The sequence below is a fragment of the Protopterus annectens genome, chromosome 11.part0, assembly GCF_019279795.1.
Source record: "Protopterus annectens isolate FY-2018-M chromosome 11.part0, PAN1.0, whole genome shotgun sequence".
Taxonomy (NCBI): Eukaryota; Metazoa; Chordata; order Ceratodontiformes; family Protopteridae; genus Protopterus; species Protopterus annectens.
Window position 1 is genome coordinate 1,073,332,629 of NC_056745.1, and position 22,264 is coordinate 1,073,354,892.

The 22,264-nt window shown below is 38.1% G+C and overlaps 1 protein-coding gene across 11 annotated transcripts in view; it reads left to right on the forward strand.

The window, feature by feature from the left end:
* Positions 1–22,264, forward strand: part of MGAT4C (MGAT4 family member C) — a 3,121,932-nt gene that overhangs the window by 3,033,273 nt on the left and 66,395 nt on the right. For all 11 annotated transcript variants that reach the window (XM_044088415.1, XM_044088414.1, XM_044088413.1 and 8 more), the window contains one exon: positions 21,580–21,727. In XM_044088415.1, coding sequence (XP_043944350.1) covers positions 21,580–21,727 — 148 coding nt within the window. The remainder of the gene's footprint in view (positions 1–21,579; positions 21,728–22,264) is intronic.

Consider the following 22,264-nt stretch of genomic DNA (forward strand, 5'->3'; position numbering starts at 1 on the left):
TAAGGGAGAGCTATTTGATGGGGAGGCTGTAAACCTGGGAAGTGTGCTGGCCTCCAGTAGATAGATGTCTGAATCTGCCCCTAGCACTCATGGCCAGGGACCTACATATCAGGGAGTTGGTAATTGTGCTCATCAAAGAGATGGTTACCACCCTCATTCAGAGGCTGGTGTGTCAGTAGCTGAAACGTAACATATGGTCATAGCCATCATGGAGGCACAGACCAGTGCCACCACAGCCATGGCAGAGATAGGCCAGTGATCTAGGGTGTACATGCTGAGTTGTGGGAGTGCAAGTCCCTTATGTGTGATTCACTCACTGAACCATGCAATGTCTTCTCTGGCTTATGTGCTAGGGGTGAGAAGCCATCCTCCCAGCTGGTCATCTGCTATATCCACAGATGTTAGCCAATATGGTCATGGATGTGTGTGATCCTTCTCTTGCAGTGCTAGCATTCCACAGCAGCAGCATCTATTGTGAAGGTGTCTACTCTCATTTCAAGACACCTCCTATTCTGTATGTTCAAACTCATCTGTCATACTAAATTAACCCCAGTTAACTCTGACAATAAATAACAGAACAATCCATAAGCTAGCTTCTGCAGCCTAGAAGAATTTGCCCAACAAAATCACTACTTTGGATAATATTTATCATTTCAATGGAAAACTGGAGTTACTCATGACCAAATATTATTCTTATACCTGCTTTAGAGATGCAGGTTAATTCCTTCTGGTGATTTTACAAAGCTGATGCACCATGTCCTCCGACTTCTCGCGCCATGTCCTCCATTTACATTGACGTAATGACTTGTGCCACAATACCTGATTTGTGTAAATATGCAAATAGAGGTTACATGCATCCTATGTTGTCTATTTCACCTCACTCTGTTTTTCTCTCCACTTTCCTCTATTTAGGATATTTAAAATTTGTTTGCACATTAGGTCAGTCTAATCTTGAGTTATTTTCATCATTTGAATTTGGATACTGTAAATGTTATATGGTGTTTTTGTAATTCTCAAAACTGGTGTATATATGTTAGGTTTTTTCTAGCTTGTTGCTCTTTTCATTTACTTTGTTACCTTACATGCTGTAAAGCTGCTTTAAAACTGTTTGTATTGTTGAATTATTAATATTCCGTATTACTGATTATGTCCTGTTTGGCCTTGTTGTCTGGGTAGTTACTGAAAAGGGCGATGTCCCAGTCCACTTCACCCTGTTATCAAAAAAATAAATATATTCATAATTACATGCATACATAAGTAGATGCAGAAATAAATAAATAAGTAATACAGAGCAATCCAGAGCTTTGGACAAGGGTAAGGCAGTCCACACAGCCTATCTGGACCTCGCCAAGGCCTTCGACACCATCCCCCACTCTGGAATCATAGATAAACTTACTAAGCTGTCCATTAATCCCTACGTCACTCGATAGGTTGCCAACTGGCTTACTGACAGAAACCACACTGTAAAAGTAGCCGACTCCAAATCCAGCTCCAGACAAGTGACAAATGAAGTACCTCAGGGTTCAGTCCCGGGACTGCTCTTGTTTGGCATCTACTTCTCTGAAGTACAGGCCAACACTAAGGGACTCTGGCTAACAAAGTTCGCAGATGACTGCAAACTGGGAGCCATTATTGAATCTCCAAATTATGTGGATATTCTACAAAAGGGCCTTAAAGAAACAGATGCTTGGTGCCAGAGCCATGGGCTCAAGCTCAATGCCAAGAAATGTATAATTATCACCTTTGGGAAAAAACATGTACCCATAAATTACCACATAGGTGGCAGTACACTAAACACCAAAAGTGTGATAAGAGACTTAGGGACACAGGTGGAGAAAGGTCTCACCTTCGATAACCACATTGCCACAACAGTCAGGAAATCCTTCTATGTGTCATACCTCATCACTAAAGGCTTTTCATCCAGAAAAAAGGAAGTCATTGTCCCACTGTACTCACCCCTCATTAGACCCATTATAGAATACAATGCCCCATTGGTATGTACCTCTCAAGACATCTTTAACAACTGGAAAGGCTGCAGAAATACCTCACTAAAAGAATCACAGACTTAAGGCAGATGCCCTATGCTGAATGTCTAAGAAAACTTAATCTGTACTCTGTCACATATCATCTACTCAGGGGCGATCTCTGCTTAACATACAAGGCCATGTCAAACCTAGAGCTGTTGGACATGCTACACTTAAAGAAATCCCAATCCCTCAGAGCCACATGCTCCAGGGATCTAAACCTTGTCATCACAATGAACAAAACATGCTGGAGGGATAGGTTCCTGACCCAGAGACTCCCCAGACTCTGGAATAGACTGCCCATACATGTCAAGCAGAGCATCTCTTTAGCTGTCTTCAAAAGGAACACTGATAATTTGATGGGAGATAGGAAATTCTCCCTGGGTATCACATCAGTCGCCTTGCTAGATAGGGGTCCAGGGAAGTAAATATTGTGGGAAGAAATAGCTAGGAAAATGTTATGGCTAGGTTCGTATAGGCCCTAGGGCCAATAGCCTAGTACCAACCTATGAACCTACTATGTACTCCCTGTTTAACCACTAATTTGTTATAAGTACCTACCCCTCCCCCTCCCTTCCATTTCTGATAAAACCCCTCCCCTTCAAGCTTAGTTTAACATTGCACTTATGGAGATACATCTTTACAAGTCAGCTTTGAGCACTATCATACACTGTCGGCTATGACAGAGCCTGTCTACACCTGACCCCATGCTATCCCCTCTAATAGCCCAAATCTCTTCACCCTTTCCCATGGCTGCAGTTGGTCATTATTCTCTCTAGGCCTTTCCATTTTGCCATGCTAGTTTTAGCACAAGAATGCTTCTGAGAGTGCTGTGTTATCTTCATCCTTACATCACTCTTCAGCCACTCTGTCTCTATTTGCTATTGCCTAATTGCTCTCCTCTGACTGGATCCTTGGAGTGTTCTTGGCTTCCAGAAACACAGAATCACTGAGCTGATCAGGTACTAAACTTGGTCTCTGGCTTCATTACCACCTTATATATTTATTACTGTTTTCTTGGCTACTGCCTGCTGTACCTGCTTCTTACCTGTAGTAACTTCCAGGTACTGCATTCCTGTCTGTATCCAAATGAATGTTTCATCTCTGCCCACAGTACATTGCCTGCTAGACACACATTAATTAGTTGCAATAGTGACTCAATTTGGCCTGTACTCTGCTTGTATGTTATTGTGCACAGTAGGATGTGACTGTCTCTCCAATCTGTCATAGCACTGAGTCTAACAGGGATACTTGGCTTTTCTGGTTTTGTTTGGGTCTAGCATTGTTGACTGTCTAGACCTGTTACAGCTCAACCCCTCATTAAGGCATTGCCCTCCCCCACCATGGAAGGCTTAGCTCAACATTGTGGCAGAGAGTGACTAAATCCCCTGCATAGCCTTTGTTGTTCGTAACACAACACAGACAGTTGTGCAAATATACTGCAAAGTGTTAAAGCTATATGCTAGTAATAGATTTAATTCAGGTTTAAGCTTGACTTCTTCACTCTCCAGTTCATTCTTTCTGACTAAGTAAATCAAGGCTCCCAGGTAATCCTGAAATGAAACCTTTCAGTGTAGTGGGTCTTACCCGAACGGAAAAAGTACAAATAAGTACCTAGTTTTGTTATGCTGCTATTTCCACATCAGCCATAACTAGATATTTATTTCATTTCATCCTGCACCAACTGCTAGTTTCTGTATTGTCATGGATATAATGACCCATAAGTAGTTTGCTTCGACTAAGCTGTAGTGTCTTTTAGTGTAAATAGCACTTTGGGTGTCCCCTGAAAAGAGGCCACTATCCTAGTAGAACTAACCTAGTCAACAAAGGATAAATAAATAAAATAAAATACTAAATATTGAAAAGACAACTTCATCTGTACACTACCCACTCCCTCCCTGAACATGTATTATCTATCAATATTGTAGTGTTGGGTTAAGTCAAGGTCATGTGTGCCATCAGGAGTAATTTTGGCATTCTTAGGCATCAGAATGTAACTGTACCTGACTTTTCATAGGTTGCTGTGTGCACATGCAGTCAGTTTCAATTGTTCATCACACTGTGACACAGCAAAACATTTAAGCTAATTTCTACCAATAGCTGCCATTTTACTGATATTTGCATTATCAGAAATGTATATGACAAGGGGCTATCTAAGCCTGCTGTTGTATTTAGCAAACCATTTGTCTTCTGTAAATGCATCCTTTAGAAATGTTTACTACTGGTTGCAAGGCAATCGTAATATGTTTCAGATATCATTTCATTTTGGCATTTACTTTTTCTTTATTCTGAATGGTGACCTAAGCAGATAATTCACCATAAGCATGAGATGTAAAATGAATGCCCCATTGCTTATGAGTAACATAGAAATAGTAATTTTTAAATTATTGTTAATTAAATCCTATATTTCCTCAAGGAATATGTACTATGTCAGTGAGATTGGGAAACTGTACAGGTAATGAAGTTTCTCTTTTACCTCCAAGGTTGTGCAGCCTCAGACTTGGCATATTTACAGATGGATTGATGTGGGGGCAAGCCCCTCTGCAAAAATATTTTTTTTGTAATGCTGATAAAGGTGATGTCATGCTTTGATTAAACACGGTCTAATGTTTGTGCTGCAACATGTAGCTATAGAGCCATAAGATTCAAAGGGTGTTAAGCAATTTTCCAGGAAAGAATTAGATCTGCCAAATGGTCTAGCATATCACCTGTACAATTATGGGGCTGACTTTATGCTTCTGTTTGCTTAAAGTGGATAAGCAGAGTTACATCAGTCTGATAGGAGTTTGTCTGAAATATAGGCCTCCACCTATAGTCAAGCAGAGTCACGTTTGTCAAATACTTTTTAAATAAGACTTTGTTCCAACTTTTATTTTTCATATTCTGGATTTTGAGGTCATTAAGCTGCTAATCTAACTTTTTCTTTACTATGGATAATTTAGAAAAACATCGAATCAAGCTCATCAAAATTAGTTTGCAGAAAGATAATGCTGTTCAACGATTCATATCAACACCATATGTTGTTGCCAATCAGCTTAAATAGCAAAATCCCACTTGTCATTTTTATTTGCTTAATGAAGACTGTAAAATGAATTGAAATAGAGTGTTGTATTATTTATCTCACTTATGGTGCTCTGATAGTAACTTATTACTTCACCTAACCATAATAGTTTTACAGGATTACTGAAGGATTTTTGATGTAATCAGTTACCATTTGTATCCTAAAACTTGGGTGATATTTAAAACAATGGGGCATTTAAAAAAATGGGTGTGCAAGGCAACATAAATCACATTTATATCATTAATATTTTGTTTATAGTAAATAGCACACACTTGGTCTTGCAGCAGACACATTTTCAGATCTGACTGGGCATTCATATCTTTATTCCATTTCATTCATTTGTTAATGGGGTGAGTACACTAGGTGCAAGTGCTTGTTTCCAGAGGGGTCCTTGAAGTGATGTTTGCCTAAGTTGCTCAGAAGTACAAATGATATTACTGAAAAAATGGGGGAATGCAACTCAGGACTATAGAATATTCCTCATTACTAGCTTGTGGCCTTAACCACGTCCATTGTGCTTCCAAGAAAACACATATGTCAGAGGCTCGGAACTGAACCCCTGCCTCCATTTGGAAACCAGATGCTGTCAAAAAAGTGAAACTTTAAGGGCTCGATTCCAAAAGACTTGCTGTCAGTGTAAGTTACGACTTACACTGAGAGCAGGCACATAGCAGGTCTTTTGAATCTGGCCCTAGGTTTTAATAAATGTTGTATTTCATAATACTTAATGATAAAAATTAGAGTTTTAGTTATACATTTTGGAAAATGAGTAGTATTTTCCTGTGATTTTTTTTTTTTTGTGGTTATGCAGTTTATAAGCACAAAAAATAAGTGAAACGAAAAAAGTAAAGAATTGTAAATTGTATTCAGGAAGTTTTATGTTTATTTCTCAAACTTTTATGAAATGTGTGTGATTTTTATCAAACGTTTATGAAATGTGCCCCTGCCTTTTGGGAAACTACAAACAGGAGAGTAACAGTTCCCCAAACGTCTCTACACAAATTTTATTTTATATATTTACTTCATTTTCTCATTGTTAACTAGGTTAGTCTCACTAGAACACTGCCATTTTCAGAGGAGACCCAAAGTGATAGACTAGGGGAGATTGGGCCAGAGAACTTCCCCTACTCATTTTGATAAGACTATGGGGTCTTTTAAATCCACCTGAGATACCACAAACTCAGGCAGCTGGGACTTTGGTTTAACATCTCACACAAAGGACAACAGACTCAGACGTGCAGCATCCCACCCCTTTATGCTTCACTGTAAGATCGGTGTTGGAATTAATTCAGGTACTGGCTGTGGGAGCTAGAAGTTCACTGCCAAAGACAAGTTGAGCCATGGAACTGACCCAAGGCTACTTGCAAATCATGTGAATAGAAGAATTAAAGCATATCCTCATGAGTGAAGAAACGAATGCTACTGGGAGATGCCTTAATATGTCCCTGGGTAAATGATATAATTATTCTAGTAATGTATCATGTGCACAGATGCTCCCCTTCACCAGCATTTACTTTAGTTGCATCTGTCTGTGAAGTAGGTTTTTTTGAATGATCCTCACTTCAAGCAATGGAGTTTAGTGAAACAGGTTTCACAGTAACCATTTTCAAACAACTGACCTAAAGATATTGGAAACTTATCCACAAAAGTGTATGAAGTTTCTGTGTGTGTGTGTGTGTGTGTGTGTGTGTGTGTGTGTGTGTGTGTGTGTGTGTATGGTGCACGCACATGTGGACTTGTTTGTGTTTGTGTATATGTGTGTGCACACATGCATGCATGTGCACAACTGTCCTGAAGCCATTGATGAGTCTCTAAATTGCCCATAATGAAGTTTGCTTGTGTGCGTGTGAGTGTGCATGTGTGTGCATATGTGTACGTGTGAGTGTGCATGTGTGTTTATGCACACGTGTATGCTATATGCTCATTCATGAACAAGCATGTCCTGTGATGGAGAGACATGCCACATCCAGAAGCAGTTTTGTGTTTTACACTTGCTGAGAATTTAATTTGTCTCTGCCTCCCTGGTGACCTTTAATATTATAAAGCACATCAGAAAATTAAGAGATCAGCAAAATAATAACTTTTAAGAAAGATAGATGACTGACAAAAGCACAATTTCTGTAGGTAAATGCAGGGTACTGCCAACTTTCAGGTCATCAGCTTTGAGGAAAACAAACCAAACGTGTAGGCCTTAAGTAACCACAATCACTCAAAGAATGAAGTAATTCTCTGTGCATGTTTTTTCTGGGTTATGCATAATACCTAACGCTGGCTGTTCAGCAGCTTTTTACATAATAACACATATACTCAGCTAATGGCAGTGACTTCTAAACATTCATAACAATCATAGTTACAGTTGAAACCACTGTGAGAAAAATAATGACATTTCTTTACAGTCATTGCTGTCTGTAATGTACAACTGTTACACATTTATGGTTTGAAGAGCCATTTTCTTAGTATTTTATTTTTCTGCTTATCCATTTTTGCTCTCTCCAGTTTACTGAGTTCAGGTGACAAAGCCCCCTCACTTGAAACCTAGTTGTTCTGCATTCACATCCAGCATCATTTCCATTAATGAAAACTGATAATCTTATTGCCTTTCTAAAGGGCAGAAGCTCAGCGGAGATCCTGCCAAAGGTTAGACATTTACTCTGAGTTGTCTAGTCCTTTGTTCATAGGTTCATTGTTACTTTATAGACTATTGATTTGTGAGGATCATAAGAAGCCTTACATTGCCGTAGTAATTTTTTAACCCTAATATTTTGTGTATGAATATCTAGAAGCAGACAGACCAATGATATGTTTGGACATTTACTTCTCACTCATTTCCTTAAAAAAATTGTTTGCTAAGCCAGGGTGAATTTATGGTTTCTCATCTAGTCAAACAAATTTCATTAAAACAGAGTAATAGAAGTCCTGTGTTTTAAGTGGAGTGGAAGATGGTTCCATAGGAGAAGTATTCTCTGTGATAGATATTTATCTGTCCATCATGACCTGTATATGTTGCAAAACAGATGGAGATCCCTTGATTGGGTATTTATGCTACCTCTGGACTTACAAATGTGTAATAGGTCTGACAGGATAGGGTCTGTCGAGGCTTTGTACATAAAACAGAAGTCAACACATAGTAGCCTGAATTATACTGAGAAGAGGGACAAAGGTTTAAGATGGTCTACATAGTTTTTATGATCTAAGCCCCTGATGTCTTTAGAGAGAAAGTGTTGTGGTCATTCCAGTTCTGCAAAGTGTTTGGAGAGGTACATACCAAAATGGACATTATATTCAATGACTGACCTAATGAAAAACAAGTACAGTGGAATGATTACACCCCTGGATCTGGACATCATTCCTTTAGATATAAGTTGTGCAATGAAAAAGGATTTAATTATAATAGTGAATATATGATGATCAAAGGCTGGGTCATTGCCAACATAGGTACACAGATCCACTTTCAGGAGTGGGTTGTCAATGTAATAGTTACAAGGGGAGTCATGCTTGCTAAAGGATACTATTATATGTTTCTTTTCACGTAGTTTTATTCCACGGATTTGAGACCAGTTATTGATTCGGAAAGGCCATCTTGGTGAATCTTTCTGTTCTCTGGGGAGTTTATGATGGCACCAACTTGCAACCATCTGCAGACTTAGCCAGCATCTGTAAATTTAGAAATGTTTTCAGTGAGATAAATTTACCAACCATATCTGTGATGGACAGTGGCGTATAGGGCTGATTCCTTAGCTCCAGTCTGATAGCAGAAAGAAACAAAAAGCTATATAAAGAACTGTATAAATAAGAAGGCAGATGACAAGCTCAGAACATTCTTTACCAGGAAGCTATATGTTTCCTCCCATGGCCATGCAGTGATAATCCTTCTGTGAGACAACAACATAAACTTACAGACTGTATTCAGAAATAGCTTAAGGAAAGCACTTTTAGCAAGAGAAGCAGAGCTCATAAGGGGAAGACTATACTCAAACTTTGTAATAAAACATTTTTCTGGTCCTTTTCAGCCTAACCATCTAAATCTGTTAGCAAGTGGACAGTCGTGGTAACAGGACATTGCACCTTAAGAAATAGAACCACTTGGTATCTGGACATGTCTTAGTCGTTTTTCCCCTTATTGCCACTCCACTGATTCTGTTCTGCTTTGGACTCCAGCTCTTTATTACCACTGTTACAGTTTTCCTTTCATTGTTACTCCCATGATTCTGTTCTGCTTCATACTTTCTAGTTCTTCATTACTAGTGTTACAGTTTTCTCTTCATCATTATTTCCACGAGCCTGTTATGCTTTAGGCTCCCCAGTTCTTTATTACAGCTGTTACAATTTGGACATGAGTGAATATTCCTAAACGTGTTACTGTCACATTTTCTTTTTTCGTTTTCACCATAATGTTGCATGCTTCAGCATCTGGTATCATTCATGGAATCACTCATTGTTATCCTATGTTTTTTCAAGGTCACTTTTCCTGGTGTTTCCCCTGAGTCAGCTTTCACTCCTCGTCCTGCCCCCCCTTTCCAATCTTAAAACTCCATAACCACTATTTAAGAAGTGCGCTTGCAAGCAACATATTCCTCCTAGTAAAAAGCATACCAGGTGCATAATTAACTTGAAGGAGACCCTCAAAATGTCAACATACCCTATTTGTAGAGGATTCAGTAGGGCTATGCTCCACAATCAAAACCAAAAATTGTCTGCAATGGATATGCTAGGGATGAATGTCTTTCAGTCCTCAACCTTGTTACTGAGAATAAAAAACTACCTCTCACACAATTTGCTTTAGAATGATGTATTAGACCATATAAACTGTGCTCCAATGGGTCAGCCAAATGAGAAAAAAGCAAAAAATCCAAGAGGCCACTGTCAAAAACTCCTCCCCAATCAACTACATGATCCATGTGACCTATAAAGTGGCTAGAGATTCTGCCAGAGTTGTAGCTACAGACATCATCATGTGCCAGCATGACTGCCTTAGGTTGACAGATTTTGTGGAAGACAAAAGGAGGCCTTCAGGGACCCCCCCCCCCGGAGGAATACTCAGTTTTGGTGAGGAGGAAGATAAGCACTGAAAATTGTGTAAGAGCAGGTCAAAGCTCTGAAAACTGTGGGATCAAAATTTCATCTTACTCCTACAGATACAGAGGATCAAGTATTGGTTGTGGTTCTGACACTTCAATGGGAAGATATAGGAGGTGACACAAGAAAGGGTCTCTTTATTAACAGAAATATTGCCAGCAGGGGTAGTGGAAATGGCATTTGATAATGAAGCAGGCAGTTTACAAATGACCAGCACAGTCCCTGAATGCTTCCTTAACTGCTCCTTCATAACATGGCTGTCTTTTCATGCACCCAAGTGGATCAAAATCAAGAAAGTATATAAGGTATAAAATATCCAAAGTCTACAAGATCCTCTAACTGAGACCCATCCCCTTTAAAAATCCAGTCAGATATAACGCCCTTGACAAGAGGTAACTATCCTTCTACAAAAAGAGCCATACATGAAGTCCCATCAGACCAAATGTACCACTTCTGGTACTAGAGATTCTTTTTAGGTGCCAAAAAAGACAAAGTGCATCATGCCCATTCTGGATGTCAGTGGGCTAAATAACTTTAACCAAAAGAAAACATTCTAGATGCCATGGTATAAACCATCATCCCATGCCTGCAAAAAGGAGACAGGATGTTCCCTGGACTTTCAGGACACCTACTTACATACAAAAACATTGTCCAGGAACTAAGAACATTTCTGCACTTCAGGTAGGAGCCTTCCACTAACACTTCATATGGTCTTCTATTTTCCACATCCCCAAGGATGTTCCCTAAGTGCATGGAAGCAGTAGCTCTGAGCAGACTGTTCACTCTTTTGGGGGTGAAAATAAACTTGCATAAGTTACAGCTGGAGCCTTCCCAATGCATCATATTCCCAGTATACATACCAGGCACTATCCACTGTAAAACTTTCCTCGGTCAGGAGAAAAATACAGGCTCTGTAAATGCTGCTTCAATAGATCTGATCAGCTCAAGGAGGTATCACCCACTGCTTTCTGAAATTTCTGGGTCATATCACAGCTATCTCAGTGGTCTCTCGTGCACAGCTGCATATAAGGTCATAGGATCTACAAGGCAAGTAAATCTAAAGACCATATTAGCTTTGCCAAATACCATACTCATGATGTACCTCCACTTCCAAGAGGAAAAAACATGTCAAACCAGGGATAAACTTGCAGTTACCCATACAATCTTCAAAGTTAATCTTGAGAGAAGCAAAGGAGGGGAAATTTGTTCCAGAGATAGATCAGCCATCAGATAATGAATGTATCTGTCTAGCATGTTTTATTTATATGCTGGTGTTGAGGGGGGGTCATATATTTGTTTCAGGTATTTGCCCAGCTGTTTGTCCTGTGAAGGTATAAGAACTCCATTAATGTGAGGTCTTTGATGGCATGGACTGCCAGGCATTGATCTCAATTCAGGAGTCTATAAGAGAAAGAATATAGGAATAGGGCTTTTAGTCTGTCTTGGCAGCAAATGATTTTTTGGCTAATAATATTTTCATCATGAACTTTTGGGGCCTTATGGCTGGGTACATGCCCAAAAGAGTCATTGTACTCAGTTACTGAAATAATTAGGACAGGGTACAGAGAAACAAGAGCATTTTTAACCTTGATGAGATACCTTTGGAAATCAGTTGTGCCTGATAGAAGCAGGTCTTAACTACTCCCACGTGAAGAGACCCATATACCCATTTTACATATATCTATCTATATCTATATATATATATATATATATATATATATATATATATATATATATATATATATATATATATATATATGTGGAAAAAAACACTAGAGTTTATCACCAGCTCACACAATTCAGGAACACAAGGTTCTGACTGAATGAGCATGCCTCCACGAAGTATTATATGCCATTTCCCAATGCTAGATTTATTCTTCCTGGGGGGGTCACCACTCCACCTAACCCTGCTCAAGATCTTCATAACACACCTGAAGGGCAAAACACACCTGAAGATCATTGCCTTTCAGTTGTCAGCAAAGTTTCTCCAATTTTGAACATAGTACCAATATATTTTTTTCTGAAAATATGTTATTAGGATTTTCATTAATAATTGCATATATGACAACGTTTGAAATATTATATAATTGTATGAATATAATAAATCAGGTTTTAAAGAAAAGGTTGAATGTAGTACATCAAGCCTGAGACCATATAATTAATAAATAAAACAAGATAACTACAAGAGATCTTTAAAACCTTCTAAATGATTAAATATATGAGGAAGATGATTCAATATGGGCCAAAACGTTTAACCAAGGATTGTTCTTTAACTTTTTTGGATAGATTTTTTTCTCTTTTACTATAGTTGCTTTAGTTGCTGTGTCCTTTAAAAAGATAAGAATGTCTTCAAATTTTGATTCTGATGAAGTCTTCCAGTTTATTGTGATAGTTTTTTTCTGGCCACAGCAAGTATAGTCCAAATTATGTAAGAAAAGTATTTTTTATCTTGTATTTCTGTTTCCAGTATATTAAAAAGAACCATTTCTGTTGTTAAACTGAAGGCATCATTCCACAAAGCTTTAAATAAATCTTGAACTTTTACCCAAAAGTTATGAACCGTAATACAATCACAAAACATATGTGACCAATTTGCCTCTATATGTTTAGTAGCAATATTTTGTTCCCTTCCAGAGTCATAAAGATTTTGACTGCAGCTCACAAACCTAACACAAGACTGATGAACTGGAACAAATGGAAGAGAATTGTCTGCTGGACTGATAGTCTATGCATCCAGTAGTCATAAATCTTAATATACCTAGTAGAACTATTTGATCAAAGCCTCTGCTTTTTAGTCCTTAAAGTATACCTAGCAGCCATGTAGTGGCCTTATCTAGCCACCACCACCAAGGCAAAAAGTTAACCACTTTGACTGTACTCAGGGCAGGTGAAGCCTCTTAAAAGGCATCTTTCATTTGAGACCACCAGTCCATGACCCTATACCACTCTGAGAACTCTGCATCATCCTAGGAAAGCTAACCTTCAGACTGGCGTCATCAACAGATCTTAAGTTCTTCTCGGGGATAATGCAGTTTTCAGATGTTACTACCTCAGCTAGGAGGACTTTTGAATTACAGGCCCTAATAATAAAACCCAAGTACTTGGTATTCCATTAAGACAAAGTCATCCTACATTTAAATTCTTCATTCATGCCAAAAGTGGCTACTGAAAATGATGTTAACCATCAGCTATACCTCTCTGTGTTCTTCCTAAATTAACAGTATAAAGTTGAATGCATTTTGTACTGTACAGTTGTCAGTAGGTATGTCAACAGCCTTCAGAAAATTACGCAAGCTCTTCATCTCCTTCACTCCTTAGAGGAAAAGTGTTATGGATTTTTAAGGTCATGCTTTCCATATTAATTTCTGAGTGCATAACTTAATGCTACTCATCAGTTGCCCACTCTACTAAAGCCTTGGCCTCTTCTGCAGCCTTCCTTAAACACAAATCAGTAGACAACATTTGTATGGCTGTGACTTGGGCATACCTAAACATCTTTGCTAAGCATTATAAGCTTGTATAGTCCCTCTCAAGCATGGTTCCTTTTCAAAGCCACTGTGATTAGTGATATTGTATCCTGAGGGACCACCCAATATAACAACTGCAGAGCAGATTCAATCTGTACTGAGGATGTCCACTTAATAATGGATATAAGAACCATGGCTTATAATAATGATAAATCTTTATTCTGTGCAGCATTTTTGATAATACAACCCACCTATCATCTTTTCTACCTGGTTCTAGTACAAATTCAGCATGGGTGACCCATACTATAAGGTTGTATTCCATGACTCAAATCTCTTCATTGGGTGGCTACTTTTGATTGTGTCTGCAACTTTTCTGCTATTTCTGGTTGTCTGAACTCTGGTAAGCTGCTTAATTTGCACAGATATGACAGCACAGAACTGAATACTGCAAAGCAGAAAGAATCGTGGAAGTGAAGATGTGGGCAAAACATCTCAGGAACCTTCAGGTGTCAAGTATTCTTAGTAGCACTAGTATATAGTCCTAAACATGTCTTTTTGAGAATGTCCCACTTGCTAAAGGTCTGTTGCTAAGGTAAGGCATAACATTTCTTTCAGCACTCCAGAGACCTTCTCATTCCTATGCAAATCACAGTAGGTCCTCCCATTCCATGAAAAATCCTTCATTCAGTAATCAAATAAGTTTGTCCCCATGGTGGCACAGATTTTACTGGTGATCTTCTCCCATGTCCTTTTGGTATTTGGCAGGCAGACATCATTTGCTACTGTGCTAAGGTTGTAATGAGAATATATGTTTCCAAATACCTGTAGCAGCACAGCTATAGTGCTTGAGTGTTCCAAGGTAGGCATAACACCTCCAAGTTCTTCAACCCGGAAGGACATACACCCATGAATAGGCAAACTATCATTCCTGCACCAGGACTCTAACTACTTTAATCCGCTTTGGATGGGTGACAGGATATTGGCTGATCCTTCCCTACTCTGTCCACCAAATCCTGCACAGCCTATGTGTAGTACATAAATCCCGATCTCTGAGGCTGCAACCAGGACTTATTCTGTCTGTTCCGCAGAAAAGACAATTCTCCCAATTAAACTCCTATCAGACCACAGTTGGACTACTTTACACAATTGCAGTCTCCTTATGCCCTTACAGAGACAAAAACCTCAGAATATGTAGTGAGTCCAGTGGAAGACTATAAGGGTAGTAAGTGGGCTGAATAATGAGTATGAGGAGTTAAACGTCTGCAAACTGGATGACTTGAAGGGTAGAAGATACATGATGAAGGCACAAAGGGTAGAAAGGGGGAAGTGAAATGGAATAAATGTAAGGAGAAAACTCAGATGAGTAAAAAAGAAGCATGACTTTCATATCAAGGAACAAAACAAATTCTTGCCTGTTAGTAAGAGTAGGGGAACAGATGGAAAACTGGCTACCAGAAGGAATCATAGATTTAAAAACTCTAGATGCCTTCAAGAGTACCTGAGATAAATGTTGGAAGTATGAAAATGACGTGGTAAGGCATCTGCAGGGTAAACAAGTGCACAAATAACTGGCAGATCAAACAGCCAATCTCGTCTTTTTCTGATATCATTAATATGTAGTCTAAAGTAATAGCCATTCCAGTTACTGGACTTAGGAACCTTGATATTTTAAAATGACATGCTATCTGTCAGTCTGTCTGACAGTGTTTTCAGAAATGTAAGAAAAATGACTATGTTCAATTATGAGGGAGGAATCCATTCAAACAAATATAAATAAATAAATAATTCAGATTTGTAGATGGCAAAAATTGTTTGCTGCTTGTAGAACCTGTTCATTTCAACTTTTTACTCCTTTTATGTGGGTGGAATTCAGAGGTGGGGTGGTCACCATTACCTAATTTGTCAGCAGTAGTGTATAATTTAGTTTCAATTTGTGCATGGCTAACCTGATTTTAGTGGGTGCTAAACAAATCCACGAGGCTGTCACACTCATTTTGTAGCTAATGTCTAGTTTCTGCAACAGGCATGGAGACTGTGTTTGCCATGATATTATGTGCATACATAGTGACCCAGAGTTCAGGGTCATTCACACAGACAGGTGATTAAAAAAAGGAGAATAAGAGTGACCTCTCACTACACCATTCGGCACACAAATGAAGAAAAAGGAGGCTCATCCAGTATCTCCTTAAGCCTGACTTTGAGAGACCATTCTGACATGCTGCTGTGGTTCTTCTCACAAAAACTAAAGTTTGTCAGTTACAGTGAGTACCAAAAGGAGAAACAGATGCTCCTTGCATACGTGTTGTCATAAATTCTATGAATATGGCACCAAACATCCATCTGTCCACCTGGCCATTTACTTAACCACTTGTTTTGTTGATGGCTGTAGTGAAAATAAGCTAAGGATAGACCAAACTTCCCTATCCCTAGTAATTCTCTCTAGTACATTCAATGGGATCCCCAGGCATTTCCACATGAAATCTTCCTCCTAGTGGATTATACCTCAGATACTTCCCATGGGACATGGCCAGGCATCTTCATGCAGTGCCTAAACCCCTTCACCTGGAGCCTTTCTACACAGTGAACAATGGTGGGAAACCTAAGTAGTTACAAGGAGATTTGTCTGATGGACAAGAGCTTGAAGAAGATACTCGGAAAGCCACTTTCAGTGATCATAGAGCATTACATTTTTCTACATGGTTGTGTGACTGGAGAGCTGGAATATATGATTTAAGGGGATGAGATCTTCTCCCACATTGGGGCAGGGGGGGTTGCCCCTCCTGCAAAACAAACTGTTCTGCAATTCACTGAAAGAAGCATTCAGGAAATATTTTTTCAAACTTTTGTTCACTGTACAAATATTCTTCGATCTATAATCATGAATCCCAGTGGTTGTACTCCAAGATCCTCACGGATGGCTATGCCTCATACTCTATCATAAAGAGAGAACACAGCTGCCTAGCAAAGGAACTTAATAGCACCAGTCAAGAGAAATCTGTATACATTTGTAAAGATGTCATCAGAGAAAACCAGGCTGTTCTCAAGCTATTATGACCCTGGCTGAATCCTGGAGATAATATCCTAGTTGATTATATATTGATACAGTTATTCAGCAGATGACGTTTTGGTGGCCTCGGCATGGCCGTAGAGAACACAAGACTTATAGCAGTAAAGTAGAGAAGTGATTCAAACAGGAAACTAACTAGACAGACAATGCACTAATACAGAGAGACACAGAGTTTGAAGAATGCTGGAGACACATGGTCAGCTGCTGGATAACTAACATCAAGGATTGCCATAGAGTTCAGGGTGTCAGAATATGCCACAATAAGCCTCTGTCAAACTATGAAAGAATCCTGGGGCCTACCCTAGATATGAAAAAATAAAAAAGGTATAGATTTCACTATCCAATGTCAGACTGCCCCCCCCACACACACACACAGACACACACATACACACACACACACACACACACACACACACACACACACACACACACACACACTTGCAATAGTCAAGATTTGTCTTAGTACATTTGTTTAGTATAGATTTGAAAGTAAATACATATATTCATTAACAGTTTTTATTTTATCATTGTAGATTTAGCATGATATCATATAAAGTTAATGTTGAATGCGTACTTTTTTAAGTATACAACATTTTTTGGATTTGTTTGAGTCTTTGCTGGAAAGGATCCTTTCTCACCATTTAAGAAGTCCAGGCCTAAAGAAACAGACTTGTTTGGCTGTGACTACTTTAAAACTGAAAAGAGAATAAAAGGGGGTCGATACCTCCAGACTGATGTATGTCACTAGGAGTGAAGTGACTGTGAGCGAGTGTCATAATTTACGAAAAAATGTTCCTCTGGAAGGTTTTCAACCATTTCTCAGAGTTCTTGAGCATTGCTCATAACCCTACAACTAAAGTGGAGTACCCTCCAGATGTCTCCTTTTGCTACCTAATGTACCCCATGGGTGATGTCACTTGGTGTGATTTAGTGTTTTAACAGCATTACAGGACTGTTTCTGATAAGAGCACAACTAAAAAGGTAACACTTTCAAATAACAAAAGATGATACACCTAACATATTTTCACAGTGCCAAAACCTACTTTTATTAGAGGCATAGGGAGAAAATGTTTACACTGCTCTTTCAAGCTGGAATTTTGTGTCCAAACTATTAGACAAAAAGACAACCTCCGACAGTTCGAGAAGTCTCTTCCTGCCTATTTAGTTCAGGAAACAAATGTAATTTCTTCAGAGATAAAGGTTAACTACACCCACTATCGTCACTTCCCTTCTTTCATTGCTGTTAAGCCCACACTCTCATACTTCTCTGTGGATTACTTGTTAAAGCTTATCACACAAGTCTGTTGTACAAGGGTAAGATTTTACCACCCATTCAAATGTACTGCATTCCATTTGGAAGGTAAAACCCAAGGAGGCCCAACAATGAAAACCCACTGTAGCACACCAACAAATTTGATGGCTGCAGACAATGAAAAACTATTGCATCTACCAAAAAAGTAACTGGAAATAGCTGCCATTTTCATTTACTCTGAAGTGACAAAATTAAGCTGACTTTACTGATTCTTATATCACTTATTTATCCACAATGTATCCCTGTTAGTTGTGCTGACATTGTCAGTGACCTGGAGTATGTATCTATTGTACTGTGAATGTTCATTGGTTTGTGTATGCACAGTACAATGTAAAGAAAATGTTAAAGAGTAGTCTTTAAAAAGAACAGGTTTCTTTTTAAAATAATTCCATTTTATAATGCCAATATACCATGACAGAGATGTTGGTAATTCTATTTCCTCACACACTCCTATGGGGTGGTGTCTTGCTTTGATATACAAAATACGCTATATGCAGTTCACTTTGGGGACTCATACTATTTAGATATCACTTGCTGACAATGACAGTATGCAGACATGGTAAACAAACTGTACTATTAATTAAAGGCTAGAACTAATGCATACCCCTCACTCTCATATGTGTGTGTGTGTGTGTGTGTGTGTGTGTGTGTGTGTGTGTGTGTGTGTGTGATATATATATATATATATATATATATATATATATATATCTTTGTTGTTGTCTTTCGGCTTTTCCCAGTTAGGGGTCACCACATCAGAACTCCAGTCCGCTAATGATTGGCAGTAGATTTTCATGAACGCAGAGGTGCCAGCTCGATGTTCAACCTTCAACGAAGGCACACCAATTGATGCATGTCTTTCAAACACCCACCCAGCCGCAGGGAGGACATGCAGACTCCACATAGAAGGCAGTCCCCGCACTCCAGTCGAGAATCGAATGGGAGAACCTCTTGCTGTAAGGCAACAATGCTACCGCTGCACCACCATGGAATATATGTGTACATATATATATATATATATATATATATATATATATATATATATATATATATATATATATATATATATATATATATATATATATATATATATATATATATGTATAGAGAGAGAGAGACAAAGAGAGAGGTGAAAACTTGAAACTGTATAGTGCTATACTGAAAGTGGTAATACTGAACACAAAATCCTGAAATGTCAAAAGGTTGACATTTTACAATGTTGAACCCAAAATATGTTCATAGGTTCAAAGGTAGGTACTAGGCTATCTGCCCGAGGGCATTTATAAGCCTAGCCAGAGTGTATCGGCTTTCGCCACCCCATTGATTAATTAATTGAGCCCTACTACATAATACCTACTAGTAATTGAAATCAAACCATGTAGCCTCAGCACACATCCATCTCTTTAAAAGAATATTATTTGTCTGCTCTACCACTGGACACTTAAGTCGTAAAAAAGTGAAAAGCAAAAATGGAGGTAAAATTTTAAAATTTGCACCCTTGGCAGAGAAAGCAGCTTGAGAAACCGAAAGCCTTAGCTCTGTAGACTAACTGAATAAAAGTTTGCATTAGTATGTATTTTATACACTGAAGCAAGTATACAACTCTAATGTCTGACATTATTCACTGACTGCAACAGTCCATGTGTTACAAAGGACAGAGTACATACACATATATATATATATATATATATATATATATATATATATATATATATGAGACAAAATCAGGAGGATACTGTAAATCAGGGACGGTTTTAGACTATTACTTGGACTCACTTAAAATGTAATAGAGCAACATCATAATGCACTTTACAAATGATAAGAAAAATGAAACTCTGATGTCTGGCATTATTGACTTACTTTAAGGATCCATGACTTGCAAGGGCTGGAACAAAAATAAGAAGATATATCAGGGTCATTTTGCACACTAAATGGTAGGTAAGTGGTATGTTTGTACACGTGTGTGCAAGTATCTTCACGTGTGTGTGTGTGTGTGTGTGTGTGTGTGTGTGTGTGTATGTATGTATGTGTGTGTGTGTGTATGTGTGTGTGTTTGAATGTATGCATGTATGTGGGAGACTGAATTGGACCAATGCCTGTGACAAAGTGATACATGGGCTGCCAGTGGTAGCTACTGTAGGAAAGTGTTGATTTACACTCATGGTGTGATGATAGGTGATTCAGGGACATTCAAATTAGCCATTAATGAGGTCTTTCCTCATTGCAGCTAACATGTCCATGAGTCAAATATTACAGCTAATATGTCTCTCAATCACATTTTCCACAATTATGTGGACAGTCCCTTTTATCTGCAGCTCTTACCAGAAGTGGTGGGGTTCTTTTTGAAACCCTGGGGCTGGACTGCAGCAGCCCTTAATTCTGTCCTTCTTAAGGACTGCAACACCACAGAATGTAAAGGAAACATTTCTAGGGGACCAGACTCCTATGAAGGTTTATTAATTGCATATATTTGTGAAACACACAAGACCATCTGGAAAACTACAGCTGCTAGTGACCATAAGTATAATTCTTTGTTTCATATATAATACCATTAATGTGCCAGTTTCAGTTTTATAACATTATCATTGGTGTGTACTCACAGATCCCTTCCAATATGCAATTCAAATTAATTTACATTTTGAAGTAAATTGTAGCCCTTGTTTTATGGGTTGATTTTATGTTGCTGTCGAATCACAGCACCTGTAAAACTTTGAGTTCCACAATGCATGGTGCCCAAACTCAGTCTGTTTACTACTGTCAAGCCTGGTAACATACAGCCTATGGTGCACTTTTATCTAATCTACTATCTTTAAAAAGAACAGTCTTTGTGCATGGCAGCAGATAAGTCAGTTCTCAATGTCTGCAGCATTTCACATGACAAAACCCAGCAGGTGTTTGAAGAGTCTTCACTTTTCCAGTAATGATTTCAACTGACATAGAGGCAATTAGAATGCAAAGACATCGGAAATGTACATTGTAGAAATTGTGGTCACCAGAGAAAATATCTTACATGTGTACAATTGCAAAGTTTTAGATAATTCAAATACCTTGTAATATATAATATAGAAAATAAAAAAAAATAATATTAAGACCATCTCATTTGCATTGATATAATGGTTGTTGGAATGCATAAAAGTATCTATAGGATTGCCTAAGATGTACATTTTGAACATATTGTATTCAATGCTAAATATTAAGCTCTTGAACTCATCAGAGAGTTTCTTCCTTTGCGTTATTTTCATTTAAAAGTGGTAAAAATGTATCAGACATTCCAGATGGAATAATTCATGTGTAGTACTTATATGATGTAGAAAACTGCATGAAGTGTTTCTTTCTTTCTGCAGAGATTAAAAGATCACTACCAAAACAGAAGTTTTCAGAAAGGTCCTTTTTAAGTTTCTATAGCATGCATAACCAAGTAGAATGCTCTTGCATAGCATATTTCTAACTATTTTATGTGCAAATTGGTATTGTTCCAAGCAGCTCTTGAAAATGCTCTTACATTGTGCCATACTGCCCCTGGTGTGTTAAATAGTTCTGTCTTTGTTTACTCGTTTTTTTTTTTTTTTTTTTAGGAAGGTGACAAAAGGCTTATTAGAGAAACTTCTACCCATCAACTGAATTCAGAAGGTTATGTCCACACTTTTAAATATTTATCTAACTTCTCAGGATCAATTAATGTTACATACCGTTACCTTGCCGGAATGCCATTAGCTAGAAAAAGTAAGTTTATATTTTTTAAACTTTCTTGCTATTTTACAGTATACAACTTGTGCTCATATAATTCAGTAGTAAAATCACAGATGCCGGTGTGTTGACTTTGTCACTGGCATTTGAAATTTCATGCTGTGTAATCATTTATTCTTAACTATATCTTTCAACCATTTAGTCAAGTATTTCATAGTAATACAGCAACACGTTTTTTCTGTGATGTTATTTATTAGTCTTTATTGTTTTTCATTAAATATATCACTCATCTAAGTTTGTGGTATAGTGCTAATTTTATGAGACACTTGCAACACAGAATGCTGTAGTGTTATGGAGAAAACTTATTGAGCATGTTAAATAATAAAGTACAAGACAGAAGAAGTGATTCTGGTATTACAAAGAAGTATGAGGTAGGATTGCCAGTTAATTATGGCACTGAAGTCAGAGTAAACAAATACCCGTCATAAAATAAATTCTATCATGGACTTTTTTTGATTCATTGATTCACTCATTAGTGTTAATAGCCACTTTATCTTGTTTAGGGTCACAGGG